This window comes from Taeniopygia guttata, chromosome 20 (genome assembly GCF_048771995.1).
Source record: "Taeniopygia guttata chromosome 20, bTaeGut7.mat, whole genome shotgun sequence".
In the NCBI taxonomy this organism is placed as follows: Eukaryota; Metazoa; Chordata; class Aves; order Passeriformes; family Estrildidae; genus Taeniopygia; species Taeniopygia guttata.
Window position 1 is genome coordinate 14,836,813 of NC_133045.1, and position 27,302 is coordinate 14,864,114.

The window sequence follows — 27,302 nt, forward strand, 5'->3', positions numbered from 1 at the left end:
TTTTCCTGTCTTATCTGGGCTTTGAGTTAACTCTGCGCTGTGCAGGTCTCTGCCCTGAAGACTGTCAGAGTTCCAATGGCTGTAAGTGGCTCAGGAGCAGCCCTGGCAACTTGTGTGTGGCAGCTGCTTCTGCTGTTGTGGGTGTGGGGCTGTCATGCTTCCTGCTTTAGAAATCATTCTCATGATAGTCATACTGTTCTGAGATTTTTCATCATCAACCTGCTTTAAAAAAAGAAAAAGAAAAATCAACCCACAACTGCTCATCAGCTCCTTACAGAAAAATGCTGCTTTCTCCCAAAGTAAGTAAAATCTGGTCTGTTGCTTTGTATCAAGGTGCTTGAATTTAAGTGCCTTACCTGGAATTTTCACAGGCACCTTTCTAAAGCATGGCCGGTTGTGGTGAGCTGCCTTTGCTGTGGGAGCAGTCTCTGTGTGGCTCCACCATTGCACATGTGCAAACGCCAGACACGAAAATGAAATGTTCATGAGAAGACATGCTGCTGTCCAGCGAGTCTGAGAAGGAGCAGCCTCTTCACATCTCAGAGCACTGATGCTGACTGCTGCATCCCTGCTGGACCTTCCCACGGGCACTCTGGGATGGAGAGGAAGCCTCCTCCTCCTCCTCCTCCTCCTCCTCCTCCTCCTCCTCCTCCTCCTCCTCCTCCTCCTCCTCCTCCTCCTCCTCCTCCTCCTCCTCCTCCTCCTCCTCCTCCTCCTCCTCCTCCTCTTCTCCTGTGTTATTGCTCTTGGGATGTGCTCTGAGGGGACACAGCCATTTCCAGCTCTTGTTGCTTTATGCTTTGCTCCTGGCCCTCAAACTGCAAACGTCTGTGGCATTGTTTCCCGTGGCATTAACTGAGATGTGCTCTCAGAGCGGTTCCCAGGCTGCTTTATGCACTGGCTTTGGGCCACCTCAGCAGAAATCAGTGGGCTGTGTGCATATGTTCTGCTTCTCCTTTTTTGGGGAGAGTGGGGGAGAGGGGCTTAGCTCCCCACGCTCTGCCTCTCACTCCTGGAGAAGTAAAGCCCCTCTTAGAGACCAAATTCTCTCACTCTTCAGACCCCAATGCCAGAAGCTGCTCTGAGGGATAATTCCAATGGCAGTAGCGAGCAGGAGGTGTCTGGTTCCTGCTCTGCTGGGAAGTCCTGTGTGGTAGCCGTGGGTGGCACTGCTGGTCACTGCTGGTCGCTGCTGGTCATTACTGGTCACTGCTGGTCACTGCTGGTCGCTGCTGGTCATTACTGGTCACTGCTGGTCATTGCTGGTCACTGCTGGTCACAGCTGGTCACTGCTGGTCATTACTGGTCACTGCTGCTCACTGCTGGTCATTGCTGGTCACTGCTGGTCACAGCTGGTCACAGCTGGTCACTGCTGGACACTGCTGGTCACTGCTGGTCACTGCTGGTCACTGCTGGTCAGCATTGGTCATTACTGGTCACTGCTGGTCACTGTTGGTCACTGCTGGTCACTGCTGGTCGTTGCTGCTCACTGCTGGTCACTGCTGGTCACTGCTGGTCACTGCTGGTCAGTGATGGTCACTGCTGGTCACTGCTGGTCACTGCTGGTCGCTGCATTGCTGCTTTCTGCAGAGCACGGTGGCACTGGCCGGGGGCACCAGAGGAGATTTATGAACCGCTGCTGCAGCAAACCCGGGACAGGAGCAGGGCTGCAGCTCAAGGGAGGAAGGGTGGGAAGCCCAATCCAAGGAGTGAGAGGAAACAGGGGCAGAGGAGCATCCTCTGGCAGGAACGGTGTTTCCTGCTGCACAGATTTGTTACAGACGCCGCTTCCATGTAGATGAGCTGACATTTTGTGTCTTGTGTTGGTGAGGATCCAGGAAACTCTGTACCTCGTTTAAGGGGGTGTTTCCTCCTTTCTGCCCGGGCTCCCCATCCCCGACCAGCGGTGCTGGAGGCTGTGGTGCCCCACAGCAGCCAAGGGACAGGCTGCAGGTGCTGCTCCAGGACAGAGCTGGGAGGTGTCAGCTGAGCAGAGGATGCTGTTAGACTCTGGCACCCACTCCTCGGTCTCCAGTGGAGAATTGCAGCCTGAGCCCACAAAACCTTTCCAAGTAAATTAGTAACAGAAATGAGACTTAGAATGGGTCGAAGAGCGTGTTTGGTCTGTGTGTGGTCCTTGTCCTACCTTTGCATCTTCAGAGACTGAACTTGAAAGGTCAGTCTCAGAAATCCCTTTTCCCCCCCTTTCTTTCTCCTGCATTTCAGTATTCAGTCAGAGAAGCACTGAGTCATCTGAAACGTGTTCTCTCCTTCAGGATCATGGCTGGGCTCTGGGAAGAGTCTGCCACGTGGAGTCTTCCAAACCTCCCTTCACTTGGTCTCCTCTAGGACTTCTGCCTCCTTCAGGAATCAAAATCTGATTCACTTTCCATTATGTCTCGTCAAATCTTGGACTACTTAGAAACATATCAAAAATTAAAATAATCTCTTTTGACAGCATCGAAGCCTGTGGTGTTTGAATCTTTGATATGAAGATTTCTCCTGCTTGGAGAACAGCTCATTTTTAATGCTGTGAAATAGAGCATGATAACTGTGCTGCTGTCTGTACTACAGTGAGCATTATGTGCTGCTTAATAAAATGGTGCTCCTGTCCAAGAGCTTTCTGTCTAAATGAAAGAAGGTGCAGTATCAGTATTCAGATGTTGGTAACTCACACTAAAAACTTTTTGCACAACTTTGTCTTTGGTGTAGATTTTCTGCCTGTGGCTGAAGTTAAATTCTTTCTCCCCTATCCCGTGCTCACAGCTTAAAATACAACCTGTTAAATGTTGCAGTGGCCCAGATACCTCTGGGACCTCTGGTCTGGCTCTGCAGGGGGTTTGCAGTACAATAAGAAGCTGAGGAAGAATTTTTGAGATGTGCTGAAACACTGTGAGGTCTATAAACAAGATTTGAGGGAAAGAAGGATGGGAGGCCCTAGGAAGTAATGCATGGCTGCAGAAGGTTGCAAAACTTAGGGGATTTTGCCACCAAGAACCCTGTCTGATCAGCAGGATCAAACAGAAACGTTCCCGCTGTGGTACAAACCCAGGTATGATCCCTGTATCTGCCTCCTGGCTGCTCCTGGGTCTGTATCTCAGGGCAGGCTGCAGGCATCTTCTGGTACGTTCAGAGCAGGATGTAAAATTCCTTTTCCCCTTCATTGTACTTCCTGCTTTTCAAGAGGCTCAAAGCCTGTTGGCAAAATGACTTTTACTGAGCACAAGTAGAATGCTCACATATCTTTGGAGTGAATGTGGATTTGACACTGATTTGTTTCTGCTTTTTCTGCCTGCAGCTTTTCACTCAGGCTCTCCAGTGAAGGCTGTTATTTCCTCATGGAATATTTTCCATATGACTAAATAAAGTCCAGGGGCTGTGATTTTTGTGTCACTGCTTGGCACTGTGGGCTTCTGCTCAGAAATCAGATGGACATGTGAGAAGCAGTCCTAAAAACAAGCCCTGCATTGTTGAGAGTGACAGGGTAAAACAAACTGATCAGGTATTTTAATTTCATTGTCAGCAGACACCTTCCCTGCCAAACTGACAGTCACGTCCCAGTTTCTCCATTTGCACTCCCTGGAAGGTGGTGCCTGTGGAAAGCACCAGCTCAGCTGCGGGACGTTCAGGGAGCAGGAGCTGTCCCTGGAGCACCGCCAGCAGCTCTGCCCCGCCAGGAGCCTGATTTCCAGTGCTGTTGGGTCCAGAGCTCCCCTGCTGCCAGCAAGCAAAGGGGATTCTAGGTGGGGTTGTGTTTAGGGAAAATGCTCAGTTCCAAACCTGCCTGGGACCCCGAGCTGCCTTACCCATCCTCAGGCACTGCCTTGTGGTCACAGCTTCATTCCAAAAACCAAGGCAGGAGCACGCTGCTGAGCTGTGCTGGGCTGGGATCCAGCCCTGGGGCTCCCAGGGACACTTTGCAGTGCCCTGTCAGGCTGTGGAGCTGGGCAGGGCTGACTTAGCCCAGAGAGGGTCCTGAAAGTGAAGGGTTAAGCTCTGGCCGGCTGGACTTTAAGATACAGGCAGCATTCAAAGCAGAGAGGACAAGTGGGATGTGAGAAGCCAGAATCTGCAGGCACGGGGAATTGTGGGTGGCACTGGAAAGCCAAATACACGAACAGAAATACATGTATTTAATATATATTTCCATTACAGTCACAAGCACAAATTGTGAGGGGGGAAGTGCATCTCAGGAGCAACATATGTGTTACCTCATGCCTCCTGCTAAGTATACAAGCATGGGAATAAGTGTCTATTTAACACAGAGCTGAAAGTTTGGTGTGCAGATGGTAGGAAGTTGGGCAACAGCATGTGTAGCTTGGATCTGTCCTACGTGAATGCCATCACCCAGCATTGTTTCTGGCTAAATGTCACCCTTCAGATCCCTCCCTGACCCACTTGCAAAGATGCTGAGCTGCCTCTTCAGCACAGGAGGGCTCAGGAAATTATGGGTATGTGACCTCAGCTGGGCTGGGTGAGAATCTAGTGATGATAAAATCAGATGAGAACACAAACCAGTGGGAGAAAAAGGGCTGATAAAAGCATCCAGTGGGCCTAAATCTTATCAGACAGATGAGGGGGTCTCTCTCCTCCCTTTAAGGTCAGACACAGGAAGGATGGCCACAGACACCTGTGAGTCACTTGGGAGTGAGGCACAGCAGACTGACGGGTTGGATTAGCAGGTACAAAATGTGCCTGGGAGATGCTGAAGGAGGAAATGTGACTGCAGCGCTGAAAAACCCATTGCATGCAGATTTCAGAGCCGTGCACAGCCAGGTAATGAGCAGAACCTCCTACCACACGGTGTGAAATAAATACTATTAATGCTCTTTGCAGGTGGGGAGCAGAGGCCTGCGGAGGTGACATGATTCATGAAAAGCGAGCAAATAAAGCTGGAAGTAATTCTTTCCAGATTAATTTCATTACTGTGATGTACTGTGACTGCTTTGGTACACCCAAATCACCAGCCAAATAACCAGAGGGTCCTGTGAGGGGAGGAGGCTTTACAGAGAACCTCAGTCTGCATTCAGGCAATTGTTTTCAGAATCTTCCTTTGTGCTATTTATGGTGATCATTTTTGTCTTAATAAGCCTGACCAAGCCCACCTTTCAATCTGCTGTGATTGAGGTCAAATGCTAGGAGCATGCTTTTAGGGAAATATTTTTGCCCTCATTGATTGTGTCAAGCCCTGTCTGTTCCAAAGCTTAGGACACTGTCTGCTTTATGAATGCAATTGAAATTGGTGCTGTCAGCCTCTGCTGTCTGTTGGCTCTCCAGAATTAAATGCTCTTGTGGCCAAGGGTGGCACAGCTTTAGCTGCAGCTGCCTGGCTTGGAGACCTCTCAAACTGATCTTCCCAGGTTTTCTGCCAAGTGGGGACCATAACCTTTGCTAAGGTGCCCTGCTCACGCTGGCAGTGGAGCTGGGAAGTGACTTGCAGAGTCTCTGCTGTGTTTAGCCCCTTGGGCCTCTCTGTAAGGGGCAAACCCCAGCCACACGAGCAGAGTCCAAAGCCCCCTTCAGTTCCCCTCTGTGTTTGGTCAGTGCAGACATTCTCTTGGCCCCCTTCAGTTCCCCTCTGTGTTTGGTCAGTGCAGACATTCTCTAGGGCAGCACCAGCTGAGCAGTCTGTGAGCAGGTGAGTGAGGGTTCAGGATGCCTTGTATGGTCTCACATGGCCTTTCCTGCCCAAAGCAAGTGCTGACAGAGGAGTGAGTCCTCCTGGGGCCTCACCTGAAGTCTGTCCCATGGTTCAGAGGGGTTTGGGCTGCAGCTGAGCACAAAGGGCACCAAACAAGGCAGAAGTGAACCTTTATGAAGAAGTAAGGAAGTGAATCCTTACAATCCTGCTGGGCAGGATTCCCCCTTTGGCTCTGACTCTGGATGTGGCTGGCCAAGTGAGCGAGCACATCAGACCTTTCTGCCCCACATGTGGCTGTCTGGGAGCAGGAGAACCCTGGCAGGTGCAGGGGGCTCAGGGTGACACGGGGGCACGTGTAAGCTCCCAGACATCCATTCCCCATCCCACAGCGCATTTTGCTGCTCCCCGTCCCTCCAGTTCCTCACATGGACCCGCTGCCAGAGGGGTCTGTGCTGGGTGTCCGAGCTGGCAGCGCAGTGGTGGGAGCTGCTGTGGGTCAGGGCAGCTCCTGCATCCCCAGCTCCAGCCATGTCCATCTTTGGGGTGCTCAGGGAACAAGTCAGGGTGAGCTCATGCCCGTATTTACCGGTCAGGTGCTGGCACGCGTGCAGCCCATGGAGCTCCCCACATGTGCCCAGCTGTGCTCAGGAATGGGAGCAGCCGCTGGGAATCCGTGCCGCCCAGGCTGGCAGGGGGAGGACGGGCTCACCTGCAGGCTCTCCTTGCAGGTGGCTCTTCGGCCAGGCCGTGTGCTCCCTCTACGCCTTCTGCGGGGTCCTGTTCGGGCTGTGCAGCCTGGGCAGCCTGACGGTGCTCAGCACGCTCTGCTGCCTGAAGGTCTGCTTCCCGGCATATGGTAGGTGCTGGATGTGTTATCTGACCCTCACTCACACCCCCCTTGGGGCACAGGCATGGGGGAAAGCCAGCAGGTGTTCCATCAGCACAGGCCAGAGCTCTGCTCTGTTCCCAAAGGCTGAGCTCCTGAAGGGCAGTAAGGACTCCTGGTAGTGGCAGCTTTGGAATTAGGCTGTGGGAAGAGCCCGGAGGTGCTTTAGTGGGTAAAGCCAAGGAGCATCTCCGCAGCCTGGGGGATCAGGCAGAGCTCACCGGGCAGCAGCACCCGGGGCCCTGCAGGCAGCAGCTTCAGCTGCTGGGGTGCCTGGCTGAGAACAGGAAGAAACCAAGTTCACCCTTGCACAGCTTTGCAGATGACACAAGTCAGGACGGAGGAGCTGACTGGTGGGAAGAGGGCTGGGGTTTAGTGTTGGTCTGCGGAGCACGGGAGGTGCCCGCGGTGCCCGGCGCTGTCCGGAGCCCGGCTCTGCCCGGCTCGCCCGGGCTCGGGGTGCCCAGGGGCGGCTGCCGGCCCTGCCGTGCCCCGGGAGCCCTGAGCGGTCCCCCCGCCGCAGGGAGCAGGTTCTCATGGAGCCACGCTGCCGGGCTGCTACCGGCCGCCTGGGCCTACGGGCTGGCCTTCGCCTGCGCGCCCCCGCGCCCCACGGCACGGCTACGGCCCCGCGCCCCACGGCACGGCTACGGCCCCGCGCCCCACGGCACGGCCTGCTGCATCGCCTGGGGGCCGCCGGCACCAAGCCCACGCTCTACATCCTCGCCCTGCTCGTCTTCTGCTACCTGCTGCCCTGCCTGCTCCTCCTGGCCTCCTACGCACTGATCCTGCGCACGGTCTGGGGGTCGCGGAGAGCCGTGAGGGAGCACACGGCCCCCCGGCACAGGGCCCACGGCGCGCACGGGCTGCTGCTGAGGGTAAAGTGGGGCTGAGGGTAAAACGGGGCTGCTGCTGAGGGTAAAACGGGGATGGGGCTGAGGGTAAAGTGGGGATGGGGCTGAGGGTAAAATGGGGCTGGGGCTGAGGGTAAAGTGGGGCTGGGGCTGAGGGTAAAGTGGGGCTGCTGCTGAGGGTAAAGTGGGAATGGTCCTCAGGGTACAGGAATGGGGCTGCTGCTGAGGGTAAAGTGGGGCTGCTGCTGAGGGTAAAATGGAGCTGAGGGTAAAATGGGGCTGCTGCTGAGGGTAAAACGGGGATGGGGCTGAGGGTAAAATGTGGATGGGGCTGAGGGTAAAGTGGGGATGGGGCTGAGGGTAAAGTGGGGCTGGGGCTGAGGGTAGAGTGGGGCCCATGGGCAGGCAAAGAGCAGGGCAGGCCCCTCCTGCCCAGTGTCTGCTGTTCCTGATGAATTCTCCAGGTGTTTGTGTCAGTGTGGGTAACAACACATTGCTCCTCGTTTAAAGTCATCAGGTGGAGGAGTTTTCATTTTAAATTACATTGGCAAAGATAAAGGAGCTTGCATGAGTCATTGTTCCCCAGACTACAAGCTAATACTATAATTTACCAAGAATATGTAAAAAACCCTGAATAACCTTTTGTGGCACCAGCAAACCTCCTCTGCCCCAGCAGCCGGGCCTCCAAGTGCCACAGCCACGCTGTGCTGGCAGCAACGGGACCCTGCCGCACCCCTGCATGTCCCCCCGGCTACCCTGGGCTGTCCCGGGCCATCCTGAGCCGTCCCGGCCATCCTGGGCCATCCTGCTGCTGCCCATCGAGAGAAGCCTCCAGAAAGGGACCAGGGGCTGGTTTCCCCTTGGAGGACACAACCACGAAGGGCTGCTGCCATCTCCTGGGGGCTCTCGGGGCATGGCCACCCGGCACGGACAGGGACGAAGGACTGAGCAGCCAGGCTGGGCACCGGACTGTGCCAGGCTTGGGGACAGAGCATCGGGTCCCTGCTCCGCCTGCCAGCCCCCTGGCCGACAGCTTTGGCCCCTGCTGCCTAAAAATCCAGTGCTCCAGAGACCATGTAAAGAATACAGGGAGAAAGAGAATGATCTGCTAATCCCTCAGGTTCTTTATTACTCCAGAAAACCCCCAGATTTGTGTTTTCATCCCACAGGTCGGTGAGAGCCCCAGTGCTGGGGGACTTTAATCTCCATTCCCACACACCCCAGCAAACCCCAACCAGTCCAAGGAGCTCCATGTGCTGTGGCTGGGCCAAGCAGCCAGTCCAGGGCCTGGCACTGCCCAGGGACCCTCAGTGCCGGGCTGGGTCCCTCCCGTGGGCGGGGGATCTTTGGGGGATCATTGGGGGATCACTGGGGGGATCATTGGGGGATCACTGGGGGATCACTGGGGGATCACTGGGGGATCATTGGGGGATCACTGGGGGATCACTGGGGGATCACTGGGGGATCATTGGGGGATCATTGGGGGATCATTGGGGGATCACTGGGGGATCATTGGGGGATCATTGGGGGATCGCTGCGGCCCCACGGGCACAGCGGGGGCCGCATCCCGGCTGGGCGTGCTGCCGGCAGCTGCCACCAGAGGGCGGCAGCGAACAGCTCACCTGGCGGCAGGTGCGGCCGGGAAACGCCGGGAACGGACGGGAACGGAACACCAGGAACGGCGGAACGGCCGGGAAACACCGGGAAACACCGGGAACAGCCGCCCTAGGGTACGTCAGCGGGACTGAGGCATTGTGCCATCCCCGGGGTAATGTCAGCTCCACCACTGAACAGCTGAGGAGAAGCTCTCAGGGACCTTCCAGCAGCTCCTGGGTGTAAAGGTGAGGAACGCAGTAGGAGTGATGGCTAACTGAAGTTTAATTCACCTGCTGGGGTCTAGAAGGGTGAAAAAAGGCTGATGTTCACACAGAGCCCCCCACAGATCAAACGAGCACCCATGGCTTTCACAGCCTGCTCAGCCCCAGCTCTGGGACAAGCAGTGAGGCCCTTTCCAGAGGCAGGGAAAGGCCAGCAGGAGACAAGACGTGGAATTTCGAAAAACTGCTCAGACAACAGGTTCAGGATTCTGAATACATTTTAAAGTTTTATTCTCTCAGTAGGTAAGCAGTGGATTAAAAAACTCAGTATCAAAACCAGACCAAAACGAAGTCTCACACCTTCAGAAACAAACATGTGCATTTGCATGTCAGATTTGGGTGCTGAACTGTAATTCACATCCTGACAGTGGATATGCAAATGACCAAGGAGGAATTTGGCAGTGGGAGCAAACTGCTGCATGTGTCACCATGGCAAATGTGCAACAAACACGTTCAGGTGTTGGCAACGCCGAGCAAACACTGGGCCATGGAGAACAAATGCAGTGATAACACAGATTCTGAAACAGTGTAAGCAGAAGAGAAAAATGGGACAGCTTAATGGAAGCTGTTTGGCACTTCCCAGCAGAGGCTGCTTCAGCCACGTGCAATATTAATCTTTCTGTACCTGGATTACATTTTGTAGGCTCTTTTGCCTCATGTACGTCCTGCTTTTGCTTAAAAATTCCACTGGTGAATTCTGGAGTGTTAGGGATACTTCATAAATTAGGCAAAACAGAAGCTGCTCTTTTTGAAGACTTGAAGCCAAAGTGCTAGCAAGGAGCAACTGCCAATTATAGAAACCCAACTGCAACTGGCTTTAGCCAAAGAAAATAAACTACAATTTCAAATGCAGTTCTGTGCTGTCACAGACCCCCACTTCCCCAAAACCATGCTATAATCAGTACTGTGGATTAGATCCCTCAGTATAAAAACCAAAAATTCCCATAGAACAGAAATCAAGGATTTCTTAAGTGACAAAACTACATTTTCAGAGGTGATTCCCTGTATGTGCAACATCTGCTCCTGTCAAGGTATGTATCTTTTCTGGGTTCAAAATGTGCAAATTCCATAAATTATATATTTCTTCCAGTCAGATTCCCTTACTAGTGCTGAAACAAATTCACAGTATAAACTGTAAAGACTCTTCATGCTGTGAATGAATATATTTATGCATATATATATATAAAAGGTAAAGTGCAATTAATTCTGTTTTGCAGAGCCACACGTGGGCCCTGTACTGCAGTGTGGTCGCAGCAGGTTTTGGGATGGGAAGAAGCCCATCCCCATTAATAATGTCATCATTTCATGGCAGATGGTTCTGCCCCTCAACGGGCTGTGTGGAACTTGCTATGCAGTGAAATGTGAGCACAAGGCTCTTCCTTCAGCCCACCCAGCGCCTGAGCTGGTGGGTTTCCCTTGCTGACCAGCAGCAGCAGAGCTGTGGCTTCCCCTGAACAAGGAGCACGGGGCACGTGTGAGATGGGAAAGCTCAGCCCTGCCCAGCAGCCCCGCACAGCCTGGGGAGCTCAGCGCGCTCCGGCCCCGCTCTGCTGCAGCAGCTCCTGCTCGTCGTCCTCGGAGCCCGAGGGGCCCTGGCGCACCTCCTCGTACCACTTGTTGGTCAGGGTCTTCATCTGGATGCGCCCGTCGTGCAGGTCCTGGGCAAAGCAAACAGCTCTGTCACCTCTGCCAGGGCACCAGGGCACCGCAGGGCCGGGGCTGCCCACACCCCTCGGGAACCCCTCTGCTCCTGCCCCTGAGCACCCACTGCCCTGCTTCCCAACAGGACACATCCCCCAGGCGCTGTCAGTAACTACTGCTGCAGATGGCACTTCTGACGGTGGGTATTTTCACCTGTGCTCTCTAGGCAGTCCTGCTCTGTGTGTTTCAACAACCCTCACGCTGCCTGGAGGGCCTGCCTTTGACTCTCCTTGTGTTCCCAGGGACACTGGGAAGCTTGTGGCCTGCCGTGGTGATTCACATGCTTATTTTTCCAGCCTTTGGTTGCAATCTGGATGGCAGCCTGTGCTTTTGGCTACCAACTACAAATCAGATGCTTACTTTGTTTCTTGAGTCTTTTCTGGTTTTGCAATAAATGGCTTTAGTTTTTGTAGGAAAGTGCTGAAATGATACTTTTGAAAAGTACAAAACAAGAGAAAAAACAGTACTTTTGACCAGGCTAGGAAGATGGAATGTGTGCACTTACACAAAATTATTAACTCCACAGCCAAAATGCTTCCATGGGAAACTGGAAAAACAGTGAATTCTGTGACTAAGGAGCCTCAGATTTCTGAAGCATGGGAGTGAAGAAGTATTTACACTTTGGGGCCACTCAGTGTTAAATTACTGTCAGGTGTTGTTTTGCATTTACAGCCTCAGAGCCTTGTCTCTGGGAAATGAGCAGTCTGGAAAGCACAGGGTGCAATGCTGGTGCCTATTTCCAAGCTAGAAACTGCACTCTGCAGCAACAGCACAGCTCCAGAAGTCACAGGACCACTGACAGTAAGAGGCAGGAACTGTGTGTGACAGCACTTTCAAAACTCTGCCTGAGTGACAGCAGCTTTTTCTAGCAGCAGCAGCCAGTGACTCCTGATGCCCTTCATGGTTCCCCGCACAATTAAAGGCAAGTTGAGCACAGCCACACACCAAGTTTAACTGGGGGAGCTCTGAGATGCTCATTTAATCCAACCTCCAGAGCAGCTGCTCATTACAGCTGCTCTGTCTCTGCACGAGCAATGCCCAGATGTCCCACTGTCCCTGCACAAGTGTGTGGCTGCACCATGAGCCCTGTGTGGTACTGAGAACAACCACCAACTCGACCAGTTTCTCTTCTTCAAGAAAATAAGAAAGACTTACTTCTTGTGTGAGTCTTCTGGTGAAGAAAGGATTCAGATACTCGACATCGAGCCGCATAAAGCCTTTGAGGTTCTGGCGCTTTATGTACTGGGCTTCATATTCCTCCTCTGTGAGCTCTGACAAATGCTCGGATTCTACAGTGTTTCCCTGGGAGAACCACAAGATCAGAATAACCCCACAGAAGCAGCAGTCATCCCACCTCCTTGCTTCAGCCCCTGCTCTCTGGTCTCCCTTATCAGAACCAGTTGCCATGCTGGAACAATATGGAAATGATCCCCATCCCAGCCTTGCAGGGCTTAGGAATGGATGAGTCTGTTCAGCCATCGAATCCCAGAGCCACTTAGCTTCCCTTTCCATGCTGAAAGGGAAAAGACCTCAAATGTTCCATGTTTTGTATTGTCACTATTGCTGAGAACAGGTTTCTACTGTGCAGTTTTCTCTTGTGAGCTGGACAATGGTTTCATCCAGCAAGCACCACTGCTGTCATTGTCCCACTGAAAATGAGCCCTGTCAAACACGCCCTGTCCCTGCACTCCGCCTGCACTTCCTTGTGTGGACAGTGAAGGCAGTTCTGAAGACTACAATCAACCTCATGCAAAGAGAAAATGTTCTTAAGATCCTCCAGAACAATACCCTGCATGTACTCTTCAATGGTTTAGAGAAAAACATGCAAAAATATTCTGTGATACTTTTTATTCTCATCTCTTGCACAGGATGTTCCAGAATGGGTTTTGGCTTTGTCAGCTCTCTTGCTTTGCCAGAAATTGCTTTAAAATAAAGTCCAGTCAGAGGAGGGCTATTGTTATGACCTTCTCATGGCCTTTAAATTTTTCAAAATAATTTCCATCTGCCTTTTATGATTAATTTCCACCTCACACTGTACCAACTACTTTCTCTCTGTATATGACTCAATCCTCTATTATCTGCTTTTCCAGGGATTACTTTAATTTATATAGATCAACTTGTAATTAGATTGCATTAAGAGACTATTTCTCCTCCCCATGTTCAAACACGTATTTTGTATAAACACTAACTAAACTCTGTCTTTGGGATATTTTAAAATTATATTGCTTGGCTTTGTCCTACTACCTTGCTTTTTCTGCTGCCTTCATCTTACTTTTTAGTAAAAAATCATGTACTAGTCCTGAAAAATGTCTAAACTGAAAAACCCCCCAGCAAACCCCAGCGATGCTCTGAACGCAGCCCCAAACCAACCATCTTCTCCGTCTTGCTGAGATTGACGTCCTTCTTGCTCCTCTTGCGTGGCTTGGAGTCCTCGATGTCCACGAGCCGGATGAGGGGCATGGTTCCCCCTCCCAGCAGCAGGATGGTGAAGAGCACGATGATGATGGTCGTGGTGCCGATGAGCTGCCGCTTCTCCATGGGCTCCAGGCCCAGGTGCAGGCTGAGGGCATAGGGAATGGCACCACGTAATCCTCAGGGAGAGAACAGGCAGCAAGGGAGAGTCAACCAACAGCCAGGCCTGAGCACCCGGAGCCCACAGCAATCCCCCACCCTCAGAAGGGGCTCTGCCATCCTCTGGCATGCCCGTTATCTACCACATGGCTGCCACCCCAAAACAAGTCTGTGCATTTCAGACACTGCTGTTCAAACTGTGAAGCTGTTGGGCCTAGAGAGACAAGCAGCCTCCACTCAGAAAAGCTCTCATGGGGCTCCAGCACAAAGGGGAAAGAAAACATTTCCTTGCCCTTGGGTTTCAGAATAGTGCAAATGTTCAGCTGAGTTTTGCTCAACCAACAAAAAACCAGTTCCTCCTTGAGCGGGCCACACAATGAAAGAGATAAAACATTTTTTCTGTTTCTCAGTATTCTGAGCTTTAACTTACCACTAAACCACATGATAAACATCATTTTGGGAGTGATTTTATGATCACGGAAAAAGTTGAGTAGGTAGGAAAGTGGAAATATATTCACTGCTCTACCAAAGAGAACCAGCACCTGAAAAACAGAAATAAAAGCAAAAGACCATTTGATGTGTTACATCCACGAGGCCCCAGTTGCAGCTGGTTTTACAGGGGAAGGTGAATATGCTCTTTTTGCTCACAGGCAGGTGTTTTGCTCCATGAACAGAGAGAAACCCCTCAGCACAGGGCATTGTGGAATTTTGCTCCTGAAACATTTTCTCTGCTTAACTGAAACTAAATCAGACCTGTCACTGATGGAGACCAGGCAGCTTCTGATAAATAAAAGGAACCCAGGAGGCATTCCAGGGAGACCCAGAAGTACTTTGGGTAAATGTGCTCCTCAGTTCAGTCATTCAGCTCCTTTACTCATTCCCTTGGTGCAGCAGCCAAGAGGCAATAAGGTATTTCTATTGTCTCCCCGTGGCCCAGTTGCTCAGAAAGGCCAGGAGCCAAACAAATAGCACGTCAGCCTGTTTCTCAACACGTCCCTGGCTATGGCTGTAAAACATACCCCACACTGAAGCAACACTTTAGAGAGCAGAAAAGAACAAAAAGCAGACTATTGATTTAATGGCAAACGATTAACAAACACAGAGAAAACTTTAACTCAGAAAAAGGCAAGGTTTTCTCAGAGCATTGTTTTTAAGCTCCACTACAAAGAGACCTTGATAAGGTAAATATCTTAGAATTAGTCAGCAGGATCCTTGAAGGGCTGTGCTGTTTTCCTTTATGAATCACCCCAAAACTACACAATTTGCATTACACCTGAGCGAGCAACGCCACCCAGAAGGAAGTGTCACACCTTAGGTACACATTAGACAGGGAAGTTGTGTGCAATGCAGGCAGAGCAGTTCCCTGTGCTGATATCCCTGTCAGGGGAAGCTGGAGATAACAATCCTTCCCTTGAGCCATGCACTGCATGGGCCAGTGTACACTGCTGTACACAACTGGAAATGCCCACACTGCCCTCACTGGGCTCTGCAAAAGGGAACACACCTCTCGTGCTGATAGTAAACCGTGATAATGGCAAGTCCCAAGTGAAACGTAACTCACAGAGTCGCTGCACTAAAGCACACTGAAATGGGCTTAAAGACAAAGAATTAGGGAAGGAGTGAGAGAATTTTTTATAAAAACCTATAAATCTTAACAATTATTCTAAAATCTTTTAAATGAAAGGTGTTTCCCCATTCCCCAATACTAAAAATGCATCTAAAAAGATATGGAAGAAAGTAAATACCTACTATGCACCAGATGACAAACGACATTTCAAACTTGTGAGGAAAACTAAAAATTGACAGGCCAAGAAATGCAAAAACACACGTTTCTGAAAAAGAGAAATCACATTTAAATAAACAATTCTAGAAAACCTTTTCTACTCCTGTTATTAATTACTATATACAGTACATAAAATGGGACTTCCTGACCAAACCCTGGACAGCTGCTGGTGCTCATTAAGGAGTGGCTGAGTTCCCTCTGCAGCAAAGCCACTCCCTGATCACACTGCAACCTCCTGCAAACAACACAGAATTCATTCATGGCAGACCCCAGAAATCAGGGATATGTTTGTAATGCAGGAACATATAATTTCTTCAAAGGTTTGGTTTGGAAAAGAAACTGGAATGGCTCTAGGACTCTGAGCTCCTACTTCCAAAACCCTCAGTATGTGAAGTTACTGTTTTTGCAAGTAGCTTTTTATATAAAAAAACCATAAAAAATTACCACTCAACCCCCATCTCTAGAACTGAAAACAGACTAGAGGAACGCACGAGTCAGAGATCTCCATTTGGCCATCAATCTTATAGCAAATCTTAGCAGGAGCCTGCAGGATGGGAGAGAGATTTACTGCATGTTTTATCCAGTGTGGCAGGAAAGGTGACTTTTGAGTGCCTTCCAGCCTCCACTCTTGGGAATTCTTCTCTTAAAGACAAGCACTATCGACACACAAGTGCCTGGATGCAAATTCACACCTCTGCTGCTCCCAACAGAATCACCGTTCCATGCAAATGAAATTTTGAACTATTAATATCAGATTTAATAGCAGGCAGCACCTACCACACATGAAAGCAACAGTTCTGAGTGTCTGCTGCATCAGGATCTGTGTCACTGGAGACAGGTTGTGGTGTGTGTAGTGAGACATCACGATGCCAGAGAACAGGATTGCCATGATACCTGCGGGCAAGAACGTGGCAGTCAACAGGAGACTCTGCAAGGATTTACTGCTGAGACCCTCCAAAGTAATCTTCTCACAAGGCAAAACTGCTTTTACATATCAACCAGAACTCATTTTGCCACTCACCTGAGAGTGAGATCCCTTCTGCAAGTCCATAAGGAAGGTAAGCAAAGATAATCATCATCCCAAATTCTAGGGAAGGTGTCTTCCTTAAATCAATGTGCTTTAGTACGTACACACGGAAATGTTATGGAAGAAGTAAATTATAAAATAAAGAAATACTTTAATGTGCTCATTCCATTACAAAAAATGATTATGCTTAATGTACTTCTCTACTGAATAGCCAATAAAATCTACATATTGGCCTTCAACTCAAGTACGGAAAGATTAATAATTTCTGACGAGAGGAGTGTTTCTCATAGAAGCTACTCCTGGTAGAAGTCTGTCAGAAGACAGAGCTAGAGACAAAAAACGATCTCTTACTGATCTGCCTCTACAATACTGATAAAAACAGATAAATCAAATACTTTTCAGGCACAAGTAACTGTAAAAGGCAAATAAGCTGCTCTTCTCTGTCACTTAGTATAATTTACATATGAGCATCTGTCTCCCTCTTTTGTTGTGATGTATGGAATAATTTCAAAGTTTGTTGAATTAGGCTGATTAATCAAAAGGGGAAATAAGTCTGTAATTAATCAAACATTCTATTGCTCTTGTTTACAAATGAAGTGTTTGGCAGTGTGTCCCAGCTGATACAAGTACAGCTGTACAGCCCTGAGTGAAACCAGAGCTAAACAAGCCCAAAAAGTAACAAAGGTGTCTGGGCTACAGCAAACAGCCTTCCTGATCCCAGCAGAGCAGCTCCTGGGTTGTTGAGCAACCAATCCATGGAAGTGGAAGAGGCAAAATCCAGGCTAAATCCTAACAGAACAGTGTCTGCGTTCAGCTGTCTGCACATGATCCACAGGGACAAATGAGCTGGGCTGACTCAAAGGCCCCCAGGAAAAGCAGCTTTTTTTTCTTTTTAATTAACTGTTTTATGTATGTAAAAAAGAAGCCATATGCTTGTTAAAATGGATTGGTATTGAAATGGAATTAATATATTTTGAATTTACAAAACAATTACCATATCTTATAACACTCCAGTGCACAAAAGCTATTATACAACATTTCAGACCTTAATTATGTTCATAAAAATTTGATGCCACTTTTAATACACTTCCATGCACACTAACATAAAACCAAAATAATGTCTAATAAGAAATATCCTCTGAGAAATGTGGAGAAGATGGGAAGAAAAATACTACTAGAATGTTGCAGTTCATCAATGTATACATATATATCACCAAAATTAAAAAAGGATATTAATGCAGAAATAAGACCAGTAAGTGTGCCAAGTGCTGCAGAGCCAAAGAACATCTTGAGAAAGTATCCCAGTGCCTGTAGAAAAGTTTGCCATCCACTTACATCTGACATATTTTCCCTTGTCAGACCTTCTGCTGTGCTAGATACAATTAAAAGAGAAATAAAAAGAAATGGTTATACATTCTAAGCCTGGATCCAAAAATGTCAAACATCTTTTGAGCATAACAACAAAAAGACTCCCATTTCTTTGTTGCCACCACTCTTAAAAGGCTTTTACTGTGATATATATAACAAGAGGAATGTCAAAGGATGTTAAATCAAGCCTCGGTGTAATCCCCAAAGGGAAACCTAATTCTGCTAAAAATCCAGCACTGCTCCTCTGAAGAATCCCAGAATGGCGTAAATAGGCTATGGTGATGCCCAGTATTTGAAAACAATGTTCAAACTTGGAAAAGGAAAACACATTTTACAGTGGTAAAAACTCATGTGATCCTCTGAGAAGAACAAATGAACAGGAAGAACTCTCATCAAATATTTAGGCGTGGATGAGAGACAAGAAGGTCAGTGAAGGAAAACAAAGCAGCTCTTTACAGGAAAGGGGAAAAACCTCTTTGAATTTCAGGAATATATTTCATGAAAATTCTATGCAAAGAACATGCAGATTCTAGCTAGTGCTTCTTTTGACTGCTTTTAGCCTTCAGTATCTTCCCTGAAAGCACCACATCTGTAATAAAAGCAATTAATTCATTAGAAAATTACCCTGACTTCACTACCTGCTTGGCACAGCTGTCCCCCTATCCATTCACAGTCACATCTATTGGCTTCAGCAAGAAGATGGAGAGGTGTCTATCCATTCTTTACTCTTTCAGTTTGTCATAGGCACCAGAGAAGGACACTGGATGTTTCCTGTGGTAGCCCCAGCACTAACACGAGCCCACTGCAGGGACGTGCTGCATTCCTCCCCAGCCACAGCAGGGCACAAGGCAGTGGCATGGAGACAGCAGCTCTGGGAAGGTGAACATCTCTGTGCCTGACACGTGGGGCTGGCAGGACCCTCGGATGGGACGGGAGCTGATAATGATGGAAGTGGAAAGCAATCAGTGGGATAAGGCACTGAGGCAGGGGTAATGAGGCAGCCATTTACTGCCTTCTGCCCACGCAGTTCATGTCACAGATTGCTTTTTACTCAGAAGCACTATACAAGATTCAGCTTTACACCTGAAATACACAATTTGTTCCAAAGGAAGATGGAAGAATAACTGTAGCCCAAAAAACTAACAGAAAATGATGCAGTTACTGTTCCCATAAACATGTGTGGCTCCAATGCACTTACTTGGTCAGGACAATTGAGACTGCATCGTTGAGAATACTTTCTCCAAAAACCAACATGTTAAGCACAGGATCCACATTAAGTGCATTGAAAATGGCAATAGTAGCCACGGGGTCAACGGCTGATATTAAAGAGCCAAATGCAAAACTGGGAGAACACAAAACAGGAAATTAGATGAAAGAAAAGCACCTACTTAGTAACTTACATGAACAACAGGAACAAAGCCCATTTGTGTTACAGTTTCTACACAGTGATAAGAAAGTACTTTCTTTCCAGTCATAGGCTCTTGGACACTTGCCAAGTTCTTGAAACATTTACATCACTGATACTGAAAAACTTATTTTAAGAGAGGATGCGGACAAGGAAGTTATACCCTTATCACAAATATTAATAATACCAAATAATCAAGGTTTACAAATCTTAAAGTTTGGTTAAAATACCCAGTATCTCTCTAAAGAAATCACTGAGCACAGAACAGAACAGACTAGAATGCAAAAGAATGGAATATAATACAATACGGCAATAAGGATTTAACAAACAGGGTATAGAAGTGTTCCACCTATTTCTTAGTTTCATATACAATGTTGAATCTCAGCAGCCTAAACACTGACCAAAAGAGGTGGCCAGCTATAGTGCATTTTCCACCTGCAGCTATCCTGAAGAAAGCTTTATTTCATATACTACACCATTTCCCCAAGAGCTTACCTGTCTGTCATGTTGAGTTTATAAATTACATCAGCCTGAAAGATTAAGTAGAACATAATCACAATTAACTGTGATTCTCTCCTGTTCTTAAAAACCAAACTATTCATCAAATCCTGAGTTCGTTATTAAGAAAAATTCACAGTAATGATGTTGTCCAATTTAACACTGCCCTCCAACAGTAATCTACTGCTACAATTTTGGTCACCCAAGATCAGGGAACTAGAGCAGGCTAACCAAGACATTCAGAGGAAGAGAAATCTGAGTGGCAAAGAGGAAGGTATAGAACACTTGGCCTTCCAGAATGAAGTCGGAGAGAAAAGATAAATATCTGTGTCTAAATGTAACCAACGGGAAACACCAAACCATAGAATAAAAAAAAAAAAAAATGTAGAGTATAAGATGGCTGTAGAGAACACAGGTTTTGGAACAGCCTTCCAGCAGGAAGATTGTGGAAGTTAGAAAAAAAGTAAAACTCAAGTCTTAATTGCTTTTCCCAGGACACATGGTGTGTCACAGTCCCAGAGCTCAGGCTGGGAGGAGCCCTGAGGTCACCTTCCCCACCCCTCCTGCTGCACAGGGCCCGTGGAACTGAGATCCCAGAGAGCTTTTTCCTTCCAGGGAGGGAGACTGCACAGCCTCCCTGCAATATCCATGGAGGGGGGTGTAACTCTGCCTTTGTGAGAGCAGAGAACTGCATTTGTGACCCAGGAATTCACTTTTACCCTATGTGCCTGCTCTTGAAAAAGGGACTTTCAAACAACAAGCCAGCCAAACTTCAGTGCTTCAAAGCAGAAAGTCTTACCCGGCCCAGGAAATAGATTCCTCCACCTACAATGAAAGCTGATATTGCAGTGCCAAATACTGAGAACAGAATGATGGAACCAATGTTCTGAAAAAAATTACCCTGGAACACAGTAATAAAATAAGTAAATTAGTACAAATGGCCTGAGGGAAAACTCATGTTTGGGTTTCCATTTAATTAGATTCTATCTCACAACTGGGTTTCCAATTACAAAGGCTCAGTTTGGTTCCAGGTACCCCAGGACACACATCCACAGCATCTGCCTAGAAAGACTGCAGCTCTCTTGAGGACAGCAGCAATTCCTGATTCCCAGCCTGGCACCATAACAAGAACACAATCCTCAGGCAAACAGCTGGATATTCACCAGCGCTTAGACACATTCCCCACCTAGCAGAAGTGTAAGTTAATCCCTCTGCTGGAGATAGGGCATGTGAAAAAGGCTTGTACACTTCCCCATTGCCAGTCCATTGCTTGTGATTTTGTGTGAAAAGGTCTCCAGTGCTCCTGGAATCAGCATGGCCACTGCTCCCTCCTTTCCTGCAGCACAGCTGGAGCTGAAGGGCTGCACAAGGAGCAGCAGAGCCCCTTGGCCAGGACGAGAGCTGTGAGAAATGCCCATGGAAACACGGGTCCCCAGGCAAGGGTCACAACCTTACACACATTTTCCTCTTCTTTAGCTGTGGAGTGACCCCACCTTCCCCACTTCTGCTCTTACACTTCCCACTTCTCCTCCTTCACAGCAGCCCTTGAACAGCTCTGGTGAGGTAAGAAACCTCTCCAGCCAAGGAACACGTCATCTGTGCTGTACCCGACACCTTGCCAGCACTCACTTATCAGCACCAAGCTACACTCCCTGCACTCTGGCTTGAAGAGGTTTAAATTTTGAACCCTTGATTCCCTAATGATTAATATAATGGAATTTCATGCAACTACCCTTAGCGTAATGAAGATAACTAAAAGCAGAATCGGTTCCAAACAAAACCTCAACATCCAAAATGAGTGTCTGGCAGAGGCTGACCTTGTGCAGTGAATATCCAGATTCAAATATAATAGGTGGAAGCAAAAGCAGAAAAAACATATTTGGACGAAACATTTCTTCTTCCTGCAAAAAAATCATTGTAATTTTAGGGATACCATAATTATTGAAATAACATTAAACCTTCCAAAAGAAAAGCTATTAAAAGAATAGTGATGGAAAATGAAAAATCTTTCTCCCTTCTTATCATGAAGTAGAAGACTGAAGAACAGTAGACTATTCCAGGGCTCCTACTTCTATTGTTCTTTTTCAACACAGTGCTAGAAAATTAGGAGTTACTTATTTTAAATTATTGTCTCCAAAAAAGCTGCATAGAAAACAGATTATTTATGGTAAAGGAAAATCTTTAGTTTCCACAAAAAGTATTCCCACTTTATCTGAGAGTCTGGAAATCTGTAAGGACTGCCAAGGAACAGGGACCTCTTGGCCACTGTTTGAACAGAACAGGTTAATTGGGACCAAGCAGTTTCTCTGAAAAACTCATTAGCTGACAAGAAAATGATATCATCAGCCCAGTGCCCCTGCAGGTGACCAGGCTCAGGTGACACACCCCCTGAGGGGCCTGAGGCTGGATTCTTCTCAGCAAATGTAATTTCTGCCTGAATTGAATGGTACTATTCTGATGGTTCCTTTTTGCCATCACAGTGATATAAATGGAACCCACCATGAGCTAAGATGCTATTTTTTGTGTCCTCAGTCCCTGTCACTTATCTCATCCCCTGGCTCACACTGCTCATGCTGTACCCCCAGCCTGGCACCCTGGTTTTTCTGCTGACAGAGCAGGCACAGAAGGCAAATGAATCCCAGCTGAGGGGCCAGCCTCTTGACCCACCTGTTCCCTTTCTCCTGTCAGTCAGAGATGTCACCTCCACAAGCACCAATTAACTCATTAAACCCAGGCCAAACAGCGGACGGACTGCTCTGTTCTAACACCAGCTTTCAAAACACAGCTACTCATCTCTTTAGAGTGTCATTCCTGCCTGTACCACTGATAATCACCTTACAGGATTTGGGGGGCTTAGAAAACAAAGCTCATCCTTTGGACAGAAGCGCTGCAGCCCCTGAGTGTGCAGGCACCACCTGAGTCAGTGGCTGACACTGCCTGCTCCTGGCACTGCCAGACACTGCCAGCACTGAACTGCACCAGGGCAAGGCCACAGAGCCACTGCACTCCCTAACAGCGCTGAAACCAGAGCTGGGCACGGAACGGAGAACAGCGGAAAGCAGAGAAAAATAAACCAGCAGCACTCTGCCTATCAGCTGTGCTAGCCAAGAACCACCAGCAAGCACAAGGTCTCGGTGGTGAACCTGAATGAACACTTAGTAAGGCGTGATCACTAGAAATTACAGAGCAAAGTTTTCAGGGCAGGGGTATGATCCAGGATTTGCTTTGTACAGGGATATCGTCCACAGTTAAATATTTAATTTTTCATCCTATCAGATAAACAAAAGGTATTTAGTAAATTTCAAACCACTTATAACCATGTTATAAAGTTCATAATTAGAAAATTTCACATCTAACACTGAAACAGCCTGTGTTAAAACATAAGTTTATTACAGTGGAAATAACTCAAATAAATAAAAAATAATGTGATATCTGTGGCCTTCCACCTTGGCTAACAACATGAGCAAGCACAGCTCCCCAGTGCCTCCCAAGATGTGACTATACCTTCCAGTTGGCCAGCTTTTGAGCCTCTATGATTTTTATAAAAGCTCCCATAAGGATACCTAGGAGAGAATAAGAAAACATTCTGAAATAGCAACAAAATGTGGCACTGTTTATCAGCTCTCCAAATTTCAGAAGTGAAAACAAGGCAAAATATAGTGCAGCAAGTTAGTTTCATTCCTAAACCATGAAAACACTGAGTGGTTCTGGGTTTAATCCCCAAATACCCAGTTTCCAATACGTTACATAACCGCAGAGTTTCCTGCACAACAGATTGTCTCTTGGGATATCCCAACTCCAAACAGACCTACTGAGAGTGTGATGCTCACTGGCTCAGAAAGATAACAGGCTTAACTACTCAAAAACATTTCTCATCTAAGCTGCACTCAAATGAAATTTCGCCTTTCTTGCTGAAGAATCAGGAAGTTATGAGATAGGCATCTGTGCCCCATGTCACTTCAATATTATTTGCAGTTAAAGCAGCTTAAATTAAATCGGTCTTCTCCACAGAAGTGAATTTTGTTTGAATGAAATCATAGCACTTTCTGGCAATGAAGAAGGCAACAAACTCTGATCAGGGTGGAGATCCTGTCAGAACTATTTCCCAAATGAATTACACACTGTTTAAGTCATGTAGAAATAACGTGAATACAGAAGATAGAATTTTATCAAGGCTGCTGCAAACTCAGTGGTTAAAGGTGATCGCACTCATTCCTCCTATACATCTTCAACCATAGAACTGTAACAAGATTTCTTCTGGAAGTCATGAAGATAACTCACCAACTGTCATTGTTTTCAAGTAGTCATAGGGAACTTGTCTTTAGCCAGATTTCAGATCTGTGTTTCTGCACAGTTGTGTTTTGTAATTTACAGAATGGAGACTTCACAGTCAAACACTGGGACAGAAGTCAAATACTCCAAAGGAAAGGTACAGAGTGTCTGAGAAGCCTGAAGTATGCTTTCCTGTAACTCATATTAAGTGTGCTTTTCTGTAACTCATGAGACCTCCTCTCATGCTGTAGCTAACAAAAGAGTCTCACAAACAGAATCACATGGATTACTGCTGATGGATGTGTCACACACACAAAGCCATGAGGCCTAAGCCTTCTTTTATACAAAAATCTGGGAAGGCATCGGTCCCAGAGGGTAGAAATAATTGCTCCGTGAAATGGTTTCTATGGAAAGGAAGAGGAAAACATAAATGAAGTAACATCAAAGGTCTGCTGTTCCTTGAAGAACAGAATGCAGATACAGCCACTCACATGCCACGTACATTTTACAAACTGCTCTTCCTGTATTACTGAATGAATGAATGCAGGTTTAGATCAGCTGTTTCTATTGAATCAGGCAGATCAGTTCTGTCAAGGGGCTAATTAGAAGGGTAAGTCTGTAGTTAATCTATTCCTCATTTTTTTGAAAATTTTATAGGCATTTTCTTATTGCAACCAACCTTTATTTTTCCTGAGAACATGTTAAAACTCAGTAACAAATCAAAGAGAAAACACATTTCTGGAAACTATTTTTACCAATAAAGTTCCAACAACTTGTAAGGATCAGGATCAAAATCCAGCCTCAGAGAATGCACTCCCAGCCTGTCCACCAGGAGAGACACACCCTCTAGAAAACATAAACCAGAAGCTTCCCAGCAGCCCAGACAATGGGAGGAAAAACACTTGTGAAAATCATAATTCTCTGCTGCCACTTTTATTAGCCTTCAATAACTTCCTGAGAGGATTTGCTTAATTTACAAGTCAAAACAGGACACACCTCACTTCTGGCACTGCTGGCAAAAGTGGACACTCGAAACTCAAGCTGTGCTCTGGCAGCTGTGCAGAGCATGGCCAGGACAGAGGGCTGCAGAGCAGCACTGAGCTGGGTCAGGGATCACACAGCACTCTCACCAGGCTGAGAGGACTGCAAATATGACTGAGCCTGTGAACTAACTACAGAAGGCTGAAGTGACACAGCACATCTGTTACCTGGGCTGCTCCTGGCTGTGCCACCCTGCTGACTCACAGGAATTGCTCCTCATTTACACATTTATAAATCAGGAGCAACAGCATACAAATAAATTAAATTACCCTGACATATAACTATAGGCTCAGAAATACTCCAAATTTATTCCAAACTAAGTACACACGTGCTCTCCATGAAGGGTGACACTCTTATAACTCTAGCCATAGGAAGAGCTCTTGCCATGGTACTACTGAGACAGTTAGGAATCTGGCAGTCCAGGTGAGTTTTTGGGATAGTTGCAGTCCCCAGCTACATTAAAATCCCACATTCAGACATAAATCTGCCAACACCAACATAAATGCAAGTACCACCTCAGAGGGAAAGCTGGAGCCTCATAACCAGGGAGTGCTGCACATCGTGTCCTATCCTGAGGATGCAAACCAGAGGAAGATGCCAAAGTACTTGGGTAGTGACATTTTCCTGGGCCAATCTCTGTGTGTATGCTCATTTCTTTATTTCCTCAATCAATCTGAGGACTCTGTGAATTACTTGTTTTCTTCACTGCATCCAGTTTGCTGTACCTTTCTAGTGATGGCTAACACACAACAGAGTGCTATCTCCAGTGCACACTACTGACAGTCCCTGGATTAACACAAATCCAACACAAAAATGTCACGGTTACTCACCTAAGGAAACAACAGCCACACTCTCTGGTAAAAAATGAAGTCGGTATTCTATCAGTAAATGCACCAATATGATGCAAATAGCTGTGAAGGGGGAAAAAATGGAGATTCAGGAGTACTGGAAAATAATAAAATATACTTTTAAATAATGTTTTTAAAATACACAAGCAAACTTCTCCTAATGATTTAGTAGACCTCACTTTGGCAATAAACCAATAAACACCAGTGTAAGCAGTGGCTCCCACAACCATAAATGTTCTAAATCCCTGTGCCTGTGCAAAACCAGAGGAGAAATAAACCACTATGATTTTGAGTTGGCCTACGTCCTCAGACATAGACTACAGTTAACAGAAATTAACGGACTTTCAGTTCATCATTCACCTATAACAAGAAGACTAAAAAAAATCGTCATGCCGCTGGACTGTTCCTCTTGCTGTGCCTGGACTCCAGTCTGAACTGGAAGGATGGGCTTGGGAGGTGTAGGTGCCACCAGCTTGGTAGTAGCAGCCAGCAGAGCGTGGAGGGTGGCATTGATGACCTCATGGGTGGCATTTGCAGACCTGTCGGGATAACACAGCGTGATTACACTGGATGGGAGCAGCACAGTGAAGCCCACTGGAGATGCACACAGCAACCCACCACCGGCTCACACGGAACTCGCACCGGCGACCAGCCATCACGGCCGTGTTTTGAATTCCGTGTGATCAGACACACACCGGCAGCTCCTGCCCATGGACCGACTGAGCGCCTCACGCACCGCACCCGCCGTGCGGGACAGCCCGAGCGAGGGCAGGGCAGGGCCGGCGCACCGGGCCCAGCGCGGCAGCGGCCCCGGGGCGGCTCCAGCGCCTCGGGCACGGCGGCAGCGCCCGCCGCCGCCAGCCCGAGCCCTCGGCACCGCGCGGGGCCCGCGGGCCGCCCGCACCGCGCACCGCCCGGTCACCGCCCGGCACGGTGGCACTCATCATCGCACGGCACCGCGCACCGCCCGGTCACCGCACGGCACGGTGACACTCATCGCACGGCACCGCTCATCGCACGGCACCGCGAACCGCTATTGAAGGGACAGGCACCCCCGGCAGGCACGGCACAGCACAGCCCGGCCGTGCCCCGCAGCCGGACCGATCCCGGCTGGCACGGCACGGCACGGCACGGCACGGCACGGCTCGGCCCGGACGTGTCCCGCAGCCCCGGCCGCCCCCGCGGCCCCGCACTCACTCCGCCATCTTGCCGGGCTCGCGCTCCCACGGCGCCCCGCGCGCCGCCGCTTCCGGCGCTCGGGCGGCACGTCCGGCCGCGCGGGGCGGGGAGGCGGCGCCTGGGGCGCCCCCTGCCGGCGGGGCAGCGCCGCCACCGCTCCTGGTCCCCAGAGCGGAATCGTGTCCCGTCCCTCAGAGCCGCCATCGCTCCTGGTCCCCAGAGCGGGCATTGTGTCTCGTCCCTCAGAGCCGCCATCGTGTCCTGTTCCCAGAGCCGGCATCGTGTCCCGTCCCTCAGAGCCGCCATCGCTCCTGGTCCCCAGATCCATCCATCCATCATCCATCATCCATC

The 27,302-nt window shown here is 48.4% G+C and overlaps 1 protein-coding gene and 1 long non-coding RNA gene across 2 annotated transcripts; one reads left to right on the forward strand and one right to left on the reverse strand.

Moving 5' to 3' along the window:
- The first annotated feature begins 1,569 nt into the window (after positions 1-1,569).
- On the forward strand, positions 1,570-2,616 carry LOC115497857 (uncharacterized). The gene is made up of 2 exons (XR_004369556.3): positions 1,570-2,176; positions 2,277-2,616. It is a non-coding gene; the product is annotated as an uncharacterized lncRNA (long non-coding RNA).
- Positions 2,617-9,458: 6,842 nt separating this feature from the next.
- On the reverse strand, positions 9,459-27,065 carry SLC9A8 (solute carrier family 9 member A8). The gene is made up of 16 exons (XM_030288506.4): positions 26,970-27,065; positions 26,133-26,311; positions 25,755-25,835; positions 23,116-23,174; positions 21,429-21,512; positions 20,411-20,512; positions 19,609-19,643; positions 18,907-19,050; positions 17,574-17,712; positions 16,335-16,440; positions 16,091-16,207; positions 15,280-15,362; positions 13,961-14,072; positions 13,330-13,550; positions 12,115-12,261; positions 9,459-10,916 (listed from the first exon to the last, which is right to left on the reverse strand). The coding sequence occupies exons 1-16, from the start codon at positions 26,975-26,977 to the stop codon at positions 10,785-10,787; spliced, it is 1,749 nt and encodes a 582-aa protein (XP_030144366.3). The 5' UTR covers positions 26,978-27,065; the 3' UTR covers positions 9,459-10,784.
- Positions 27,066-27,302: the final 237 nt, after the last annotated feature.